Below are 10922 nucleotides of genomic sequence, written 5' to 3' on the forward strand. Positions count from 1 at the left end.
ACAAAGCATTGATAAATTAAATATCACCTGTCACCAATGCGGTTTAAGCAAGTCTCAATGCACCGTAGACATAAAACTTTGTCAATTTTATCGTATTCTACGGATTTCATTGATTTAGGACTTGACTCCGCGTCGCCGGATTTTATTGCGAATTGTTCGAAATTAGATCGATTTCGTCGCCCATCCCCTTCCATCGTTTCTCCAACATCATAATCGGACATGACATTTCTAATAATTTCTCCTGCATGCAATCTCCTTATTGCTTCTCATTTCTTTTCAACACTCACTAGGATATTTTTTTCCTTTTTTGTGACATGAGGATGTCTTTCCGTTGATTGCCGAAGAAGAACTATTGTATTTTTGCTCAAAACATGTTGAAGAAACAAGTATATTCAGCGGCTCCATGCGTTTTATCGGAGCCAGGCCAGCGCCTCGAATAATGCTGAGGACATGGTAGTAGTAGCACTACTCCAGCAAGGAAGATCCGCTATCGGCAAAAAAGGCTTTACGTTCACGGGTAAAAAAGCGAGTATATAACAAGTTGACAATCGAGCGGTCCTATCCTCATTGTAAACGTACAACACTCGTAACTTTTAGTTAGAGAGGAAACAGTCATGTGCCTCTAGTAGTACATGTGTAGATAATTTATTCAGAACCGGAAAGGACGGAAAATCTCATTAGTAATAATGAAATCAAGCAGAACCTACTTGTTCTTATGAAAGATTTAATGCGAGTATTTTGTGCATAAAAAATAAAAATTTGATTAAATTCTAGCAGAGCAACTATATAGATACACAACTGGATGAATTGAACCCATCACATCTGGAGGAATTATTAAAAATATAACTTGTACGGAAACAATCATCACAACTAGAGAACTTTAAAAAATCATAATGAAAAGGTTGTTAAGGAGTGCAGCTATGATAACCATCTTTCAATTTAGACTTACTAGCATTGAGAGGAACATTTTAAGATATCATTGAATGTATTTGAAACCTGATCAACTGTTATGTCCGAAGATGTCATCAGCGTTTGCATTAAATAGTGATATTCTTAAAAAAATGACGATTAGAACTTTTATTATAAAAATATGAAGAAGCAAAATTAGAAATCGCCAACTTATCCAAATATTGGTCTATTTTTAGTTGAATTTGGACGACGCTCTTAGCTTGGTTCCTTTTAAGAATTTAGAATATCGGAAGGAAAATTCAGGAAAGAAGAGTATTTAATATGTTTCAAATGATCAAAAGATGACGTGTAGATTATATGTTCAAAACTAATCTATATTCTTAATCTTTGAAAAAAAAACAAACTGAAAATTCGAATAGAATTTAGAATTTCACATAAAATTTGTAACAAATAGTGAATTATAAAAAGGTAACAACAATTACAATTTTTATTCCTAGAAATGGCTCCGGCAAATTTTTATAACCATTTTAATGTTTCACTGACAATTTATCGATTTTTCGTGTTTTACGCCTTATGATTTTTGTTCGTGAATCTTTAGGTAACACAATGGTCTTCACCAAAATTGTAGTTTTCTCAGATCCTATTATAACCACTTGGTATTGCATCACCTTCACTTAGAATATGCCCACACCCGGGAGAACTGATCCTCGTAAAATGCAAGAAACTCCACTCGTACTTTCCACTCAAGGATGAAGTATCCCTGCCTCCTATTATTCAATAGCCACCAATACCACACACTATATCGACTCTCTCGTGAATTATAATGGGGGGGAGGGGGGAGGGAGCTCCGAAAGAGACAAATCGATTCCGGAAAGTAATTTCCACCTCGTCAAATTATCGCTGGTACAGTTACTTCTAGACTCCTGTATAATTTGGGTTTTGAAGAGCGGATTTACGGATGATGGGTAAAAGACATCGGTTTTTGATGAGGCACAGTTCGCCACTCCCTGGCCGTAACCTGAACCTAATGAGTAAAAGAATTAAAAAAAACAAAATATCTAGTTTCTTCTACTCTCGGACAAACGAAAGCATTTCAGACAATAAAAAATTGTCAGAATGCATTCTCGACTCGTTGAGAAATATCATAAATGTGATGTGCCGTAGCTGATCCTAAGGAATTCTCTACTGAGATTAACTTCGTTGTAAATATCCACTACAATAATGAGATTATCACTATATTAATAAGTAGCTGTTAGCCCTATTGCGAATAATTTGAGTGTATATGGAGTGGAAAAGATTATCAGCGAGAATTGCAACGCTACCTAAACCAGAAATGTGAGAGCAGGCAGCGAAAAAAAATGTCGAGCTTTATCAATGACTCAATGAATCCTGGACGACATCAAATAAACCCAAAGTACTCATTCTCCCAATTTCCCAAAGAAATATGAAAAAAAAAACACTATGATATATTATTTTAAGTAGTCATTCAATTCATACTGAATATTTGATTAATTATCGTGAAAAAAAAAGCAGTTTTCGGAATAATGAAGAACTCAAAAAAACGAATGAATTAATTCAATTTTAATTCACTACATTCGAAAAAAATGGTTCTGTTGGGAATATTGTACATTTGTACTTATAACAATAACTGCCACCACTTGTAGGATGGGAGAAATAGGAGTCTAGAGCACGATACAAGTCGGGTTGCTAGGAGTCATCGCTGATATGGCACATACTGTGAACTGCACCATTATTTTACATTAATAAAACTCAATTATAATACTAAATCAGATCTCCATTAATTCTAATAGATTCAATTACATCTCGTCATTATCGAGCAATGAAAGAAAATTAATCAAAAAAATTGGAACATACAAACGCACATACGTTCACACAGTTGGACACGATCTCAAAAATCAATTATCAGATGTTTGAGGGCATAAGTTAACCTGGTACAGAAAAATGGAAAATTTTAACTAGCACGATGCCAATGTTTCCGTTCGAAAACACTAACAATCGACAACTTTAAAACTTGACAGTAATTTTAAATGATAAATATGCTGTGTATGCTATATAGCAATGTCTGGTCCATTGGGACAACCTCAATTTATTCCATAGAAGATGCCGTTCGATAATAATTGGGGCAAACTCAGCTTATAATCGAAGAAATTTTGTTATTTATTAATCGACACTGTTAATCATTCGGCCTCTTACAAAATAATAATAATAATAATAATAATAATAATAATAGAGTAAGGAAAAGGATTCAGCGTTGTGTGAAAATTCCACCTGCTAATGATAGATACTTGTACGGTCTAGCTCGAGTTCGTCCCTTCACTGGATGAAAGAAAACCTTCTCTTTGGGTGCCATAGCCTCCGTCTCCAGGTAAATATCGAAGCAAGCTCGAAGTCTCTGTACTTGAGCAGATAGACGCACTGGTTTATCCCACAAAACATTTATCTCACGCTCCATATCTCTGATTATATCCGCTGATGACGGTACAGATGGGTTGATTTTAATACTAAAGATTGGAGAAACCTTCGGATAGTCTGGCTTTATCACTATGTGTGCAATCAATTCACCTGAAATTGTCAATAAAAATGCAATTAATAATATTCAATCAAACTTTTTACACGAATATTCTTTCTTCCATCATAAAGTATGTGGGAAGTAGATTGTTTGTCAAATTATGAAAATTAATTAAAAAAATTATTAGTGTGAAATCTGTTAAAATTATCACGATGCGTTGATTATGATCCATGGAATGAAGCACATCTCCAATGGTGATTTCAATAACCGAGTGTTTACTCTCTCTATTAGTTTTGGAAAAATACATTGTTAGAACTTGATGGTTTTAATTTAGAGTAATTTAGGATTAAGACGCGTGGGATAAAGTTTTCTTGAGTATAGCTATAAGATTATATGATAGACGTAGTAATAGGTGCTATTTTTGGAGAAATCCTGCAAATAGACATAGACGGTCACATTTTGGAGGTTTACGAGAGGCCCACAGATGTGAGAGGGAAAGATAGATCGTACTAACAATGGCATTGTAAAAATGGTGCCTGACACCAAGCTAACATCTAATCACGAATGTGACAAGTGAGTGATCCGCTACGCTTAGCGTATCCTCACTCCAGGGCTAGATAGGACTTAAAATTCGTGAACATTACAAAGGAGAGGGTTGAAAAAATGCAATTTTTAAATTTTGTTAATCGTATTGGGTTAGCATGATAGACTAGTCAGAAAGAAATGGAAAAACTTACTGTTCCCCCTTCTGAGTACAGCCTCATACCCCAGCTCGCCCCTCTCCTGGCCTCGTTTCAGGGAGGCGAATCTTACGAGGACGGTGGCAATTTTCATAGGCACATCCCTCCCGAACACCGGAAAATTACCCTCCTCCAACATTCTGATTTCCTTGCAGAGCTCCAGCCTTGTTTTCACCCTCTTCTTCACCTCTTTGAGGACCTCTTCCACGCTGTCATGAGCAACTTTCACATCGACTTTGCTCTTTTCCTCAACAACATTGTCAACAAACTGAAGCCCAGCCATTCTCTGGGCCCATTTGTACGGAATGCCTACTCCAAGAGTAGCGAAATGCCCCAAGTTTTGTCTGGATAACTGATAAGAATTGGCAGAATTTGGTGACTCCAAGCCAAAATCTTTGGGATAAAGCTCCTTGAGGACGGACTCTGATATGAGCATGTCCCCAGCAAGGAGTCCGACCTCTTCAGCAGTCAAGTGAGACTCGACCGTCACGATCTTCAAGACAGTCATGTAAAGAAACTTGAGACTCATTTTTATCTCATTCTTTATCGTAAGGTTTAAGTGAACAGTGAGAGGATGCCTCTGAAGTATTCTACACTTTTTCTCCTCCATCCTCTCTTCTTTTGAGAGTCTGTGGTGGCGTTTTTTGTGGACTGGTGCCTCCTCCGGTAGGGCTTCTTCTGCTTGGTCAGAGTCTGAGTCGTTGATTCCTTTGTAGAAGAAAACATAGAGAGAATTGGATTTTCAAGTTTCTTCTCATGAGATCTATATTTATATAATTGCTTAAATATTTGAATTTCGGAATTTTAAACCAAGGAGGTATTATCGATATAATTTTGTTTGGGCGGAAGAGTGTTAAAACAAAAAATTAGGGAAATTATTGTGTGAAGGAGGCCTGTACTTTGATTGATTGAAGTAATTAGGGGGATATTCGCGAAAAGGCTATTTATCTTCATAATAAAGCTAAAGATAGGCCATTTGGTGAGATGTATTATCTGATATCCCATTGCGCTTGTTCTCACACTCCATCATCATATTCTGATTTTTATCGTAAAAAATCAAACACTTTAATCCTATTGGCTGATGCAAAATAATGCCGTAAAATTGTATATTTCCATAGAAATGCAGCAGTGTAGTATTTATCCGCAATGATTTTTATTTTTGCACCTGCTATTAAGAGAATTGAAAATTATTATTCATTAACGTCCTGTACAAGTTGCAAGCATTACTTGAATGATAGGCAAATAATATAGCTACAATTGTAATACGAATTTGTACATGACCAACTCCTATACAATTTTTTCTCAATTCAAAAAAACAATCATAAAAATCAAATCCGGAGATAGATGTGGAAATTATGGTTCAAACTCCATAGGGAGCTATTAATACTAGTACTTTGTATTGAATTAAAATTCATTTCAAGCATGATATTTCAACGCAATTTAGAAAATTTAAATTTCAAAAAAAATATTGCCAATTATCGCATGAATTCAAACTAGGTGATAAAAAAAAAAGCTCCACCTTCTTGAGAATTAATCCTTTTTGCTTCATCTTCATCCCCCTCAACCGATACTATCAACTGGCAATCATATGCATCTCTATAGGCGGTGGCCTTCAAGTAGAGAACGTAGAGAGGAGTCGGGAGTAGAAATGCTTTTTGGTGCTCCTGATGAATTTTATCCAAGGGGAGTCCCAGGCTCTCTTGGAGAGGTTTCGATGCCTCGAGAATGGAACGTAGTTGAGGAACAAGATTGTCCAATCGGGATTGCTTTGTAGAGATGCTAGCGGCCACCGCCTTCTTGCTCTTTGATAGCTCGTCGCAGAGGGAGGATAGTTGCTTTCGTTGAGTCAACTCCCACTCCAAGCGGGCTAGACGAAGCTGGTGTGGATCTGACTTTGTTGTTTCCTAAAGAGAAAATAACGTTATCCTTTAATGCAGTAGCATGGCTGATATTCCAAAAATCATAAAATCATGGATAATGGGAGAAAAAGAAAAGTCATCATGTAGATTAAAACCTAGATGGATCTCGGATGGAAACTTATTATTTGTATGGGAAATGAATCACGTAGAAAATGCCAATAGCAAAAATCATAAGAAACAAGCAGGTGACCAAAGTGATGCAACTGTAGATGAGCTATTGAAATGCATGGGAATATTTTGTTTGTCATCAATAAATTGATGGTGAGCTCCCGGATGGTTTTTCAAATAGGTTTTTTCCCATTAATTTATATTTATTAAAAATGTATCCATTTAAATAGAAAAATCAACAAAATGATCTAATTATTTGACTGAACAATCTTTATCATCGTATAGAGTTTGTCACTGAATTTTTCACAAAATTCCTATAGAATTATGATTATTTAATTTAAGCATTTGCCGTGCAAAAAAAAAATTTTTTTACAAAAAATCCAAAAAATTGGAATATCCCGAAGCGTAATATGAATGCGTATACATATTGTAATCAATAGAGATGGAGTACACCGAGATGAAAATTTTCAGAGTTGATACATTGAAAGAGATTCGTCAATTTACAAGATATTCAAGAAAATTGATTTTTATATAAAGTGGAATAACTCATAAACTAATGATCCCATTAAGTCGTTCTTCAATACCAAATATTCCATTGCCAAGGGGAAGTTTTTTAGAAAATTTCAAATTGATCAATAAAATTGTCGCAACATTACCCTTCTAACAATTTTTGTTCACCCAAAACAGAAAAAATATTCAAAAGAAAAAGCAAAATTAATGAAAAATCATAAATTACAACTAGTCGTTGTCGAGGGGGGGGGGGGGGCTTGAATGGTTTTGGAAAAATATTATTTTAGTTAGCTGTATCGTTAATAATTAACAGAATATTGTAATAGTGGTGATGAAGAGAGATGTGTCGATGGCCATGTTTTATATTCGTTTTCGACATCCGCTAACTTGAATAACTATGAGGATAGGAATTTAAAACTAAAGATGATAATAGCTTGAATAATATTAGAGGTTGACATTTTCAATGGTCGCATTTGATTCGCTGGTTTTTAAAATAGTCAATTTTTTAAATAAATCAATTTGATTGAAATGTTACATATTTTCTTTGAAACACCCTGTAAAATATCTGTAAAATGCTTTGTTGACCTAATTTAGAAAAATTCCGACAATGGAACAAAAATTTGGTAATTTAAACATTGTGGAAAAAATTGTTTAATATTTTTAAATCACATCGCGAATATATAATTTTTCATTTTTGAGATCCAATTGATAGGGATCCATCGGGATGCACACTACCAATGAAATTGGTATAAAAGAATGAAAGAATTATCAATTACACGTAAAGTAACCGTCATCCCTTTTGTCGGATAGGATCGATTACTTTTTTGAATTATGTTAGCCCTTAATCCACTCACTTATTTAACAATTGACCATCGGTTGGACCCTCCTATATAAACATGACACGTCAAACATGTCAAACTTGGAATTTTCGCGTTTGACGACACTGTTCTGTATCGTTTCCAAGCAAAATGATAAAATGAAAAAATTGAATGATTTGAAAGCAAAAAGGATTTCTTTTAAACCAGCTCTTTAATAGCACAATTAATTCCATAACGTTTTTTGTCTTACTCTTATATTGCGTGAAAATGAATAAGAATTCTACAAATCACTGCAACGAGTAGGGAGATTCACCTTCGGAGTTGTATTTCATACGTAAAACACAATCTTAAGGATGGTAAAAATGATGAAACTATCTTTCTTGACTGATACAACTATAATTTTTCCTTCAAGGATTTTATGAATAATGTATCCTTAGCACATGGGGTGAAACTTTTGAAATAAATAAAAACTGGCCTCGCTTCAACTCGAAAATCCTGTACTAAATAATAATCAAATGAAGCCCACCGAGCATAACCCAATTACTTTTAGAATTTTAGCAACGACTGAATGTGATAGTAATATGTTACGAGTTGATTTCATTTCAACAACTCACCAGTCTCGAAATATTTTCCGGCGCCTCCTCATAGAACTTGTTCTCTGAAACAAGTTCAATTGACTCATCCTTAGACCTAAATTCCCCAGAAATGGCCCAAAAGAAGAATTAGTCAAATATCCAAAGTAGATTATGAGGAACAAACTTAGCACAGTTTATTACTCACTTGAACTGCAAACACTTGATAACTTCCTTCTTCAAATGCATAACTTCGTAAAGTAGATTTTGCAGCTGTAGATGCCGACTGTCAACTCCCATTTTAGCCGAGGTCAATGAATCCCTGGCAAAATTTGTTCTGAATTTTTCCATTCTATTGAGTTTTTTCAACTCAATGAATGCAAGAGATGTATCAATCATCAATTCACGTATCTCATCTTTGTTCTGGAAACATGTACAGGTGGCTCAATGCAAAAACAAAGGGTAGACCTATTATTTGGATAGAGTGGAGACTGATGCTTATTCACGTAATAACATAAATTAAGGTATAGAAGTGCGAATGCAAATACTCACTCTCCCTACATCCGTTGATTTTAATCTTGATATTTTTTCCATCGATTTGCGTATTATGTCGCAGCTTGCAAAAAAATTCTCCGAGTCTTGATCTGGCGAACGAGAAGTGGCTTCTTGTTCCTCAAAGGTAATTATTGCCTGTGACAAAGGTAAAACATGTAAGTCAGCAAATTTACATAGCCCTCCATATATTGTGACGTCACAAGAAATTGTTAATAATTGGTAGGAGAGGACCCAAGAGTATTCTCAATGTAATTTTACAAGAAAATTGCCAGAAAAAAAGGATCGTCCAATGCAGGATTCGGAATGATAAATGAACATTAAGGAAGGATTTGCAAACTTTAATTTTCACCTTGTTCGATGGAAAGATTGCTGTGATAGACTAGTTGATCCAGGGGTGAGTTTAATAAGATAATCCCTCTCAAAACATATAAATGAGAAAGGAAAATTGGGGCAAAATTGATTTGCTACCATTTCATGGGTAGAGAAAATTTATAAATTTTTTCATTACGTTAACCATCTACTAAAATGTGAGAAATATTCAATTTCACTGGAAAACAATGAGGGAGCAGAAGCGATTTAACAGAAAGCAGTTGACTCTTATTTATTTTTATTAGCAAACATCTGAAGAGATCCTTTGCAATTCCCTTTGCCATTATACCTCTTGCTTAAATTTTTTAGACATTTTATTTCTCATTTTCTTTCCCCGATTTAAGGCTTTTCACGTTTTTTCAGAATATATGGAAAATTGATATCTCACATCGAGATGGATCTTTCGAGGGATGAAAAGTTTTTCATATAAACAATATCTAACAAAATTCTAACTATCTGGAATTAACTTTAATCCTTTATTCCATCAAGGCAACTTTTAGGAACTTGAAAGAATACTGTAGATTCAAGTTTCAGACCTTGTTACATTATTTCCTAATGAGAGTGAAATTTTGTAATAAAAAGTCGCGTTTAAGTGAAAAATGTGGATTGTAGGTCCGGCTTTATACTTTTTTTTATCATTTCCATAATAGTATATACAAGGCTCGTTTTTGTTGGGTGAAACATATAAACATATTGAATATTTAAAGCAAAAAGGGTTATTATCAGTATCTGCAATCCAAAGATTTGGGATATTTTTAGCATCGTAAACGTAGTGGCTTTAGTCGTATGAGCTGACAAAATAATAGAAATAAGACATTCACTAATATCTCGCAGGGTTATTGCCTCGATCCACCTTTTGTAGTTATTTCATCAATAGTATCGAAATTTTTACAGAAAAGAGGAATACTAAATGTTGTCCTTTGCTTCCTTAACTTGTGTGCTATGAAAATGAATGTACAAATTGAAAAAATCAGAGGTACAATTTGATGGAAACCGGTGTATGATCCGGCATCGCCAATTCGCTTGACTAGTACTTTGCCAATTTAATAGAAGTAATGTTATGCCTTGAATCATATGAAAGTAAAAAATATTAATTTTTTCACAAAAAATCCTTTTTTGGGAAAGATAGATGGATCCTTGTCGATTCTGATGATAATCAACATGACGTGTTGGAAGTTTAAAAGTGGAAAAAAAGGTTAGGTATTAACTTTAATGCTTACTTTATACATGTCGTTATCTTTCCCTGTGATGCTACTGCTAATGCTGCTGATTGATTTTCTGCGTTTCTTTGGACTTTCCGAGTCATTGTCCTTACCCATGATCGACCAACAATATTTGGAATTGAAATAATATTAGTAATTTATTGATGGACAACTCATAGAACTTGAGGTGTTTACCCTTTGATAAAAAAGCATGGACTGGAAACTGTCATGGCGGCGCACCATCAACGGGATTTTCATGTGAATCTCGTGAAGGATGGGTCTAAAATAGGTACACCCGCAAAGAATCGTACAGGAAGTGGCGGCCATTTTCCCCAGAAGTTTCGGGGGTAGGGCCATCTAGAATCACTGTAAGGAACTGAAAAAGAGAATTTCTTTACCTGTTGTGAAAATTACCGATCGGAGAAAGGAATGCGAATGTCCTCTATCATAATTTTGTTGTAACACAAAATTTTTATGTTTTATAGATGGCGATAGTAATTCAATAATCATCTTTCAACGTTCTGTCAAGGGATGCTCAACCTAAAATACTAACGAGAATGTGCATGGAAGCTACATGCCCCGTTTTTTTCAAATAATTAATTAATTGTTAATGAATTAATTTATTGTATCGATGATGGTTATTCACTCTTTGAACTTAATCAGATATTTTTTTCGCAGTGCTCTATAATA

At 34.7% G+C, this 10922-nt stretch overlaps 1 protein-coding gene across 3 annotated transcripts; it reads right to left on the reverse strand.

Annotated features, from left to right (window-relative positions):
* Positions 1-3063: 3063 nt before the first annotated feature.
* Positions 3064-10546, reverse strand: LOC135161048 (THO complex subunit 5 homolog). Of its 3 annotated transcripts, none has more exons than XM_064118307.1 (8): positions 10428-10546; positions 10251-10340; positions 8659-8796; positions 8315-8529; positions 8149-8224; positions 5699-6083; positions 4177-4887; positions 3064-3492 (listed from the first exon to the last, which is right to left on the reverse strand). In XM_064118307.1, exons 1-8 carry the CDS (start codon positions 10488-10490, stop codon positions 3176-3178), a joined length of 1995 nt encoding a protein of 664 aa, XP_063974377.1. In that variant the 5' UTR covers positions 10491-10546; the 3' UTR covers positions 3064-3175. The 3 variants fall into 3 exon arrangements, with proteins under 3 accessions (XP_063974377.1, XP_063974379.1, XP_063974378.1); XM_064118309.1 differs by having other exon boundaries at positions 8315-8574; positions 10428-10545; XM_064118308.1 differs by having other exon boundaries at positions 10251-10512.
* Positions 10547-10922: the final 376 nt, after the last annotated feature.

This window comes from Diachasmimorpha longicaudata, chromosome 3 (genome assembly GCF_034640455.1).
Source record: "Diachasmimorpha longicaudata isolate KC_UGA_2023 chromosome 3, iyDiaLong2, whole genome shotgun sequence".
In the NCBI taxonomy this organism is placed as follows: domain Eukaryota; kingdom Metazoa; phylum Arthropoda; class Insecta; order Hymenoptera; family Braconidae; genus Diachasmimorpha; species Diachasmimorpha longicaudata.

Bases quoted from the DNA above. Each gene is read 5' to 3' on its own strand.
- LOC135161048 (XM_064118307.1), bottom strand. From the start codon at position 10,490: ATGAAAATCCCGTTGATGGTGCGCCGCCATGACAGTTTCCAGTCCATG. The intron at 8,797-10,250 runs GTAAGCATTAAA...CCTTTGTCACAG, and splicing joins AAGATAACGACATGTATAAA to GCAATAATTACCTTTGAGGA. The intron at 3,493-4,176 runs GTAAGTTTTTCC...TGACAATTTCAG, and splicing joins TGTACTCAGAAGGGGGAACA to GTGAATTGATTGCACACATA.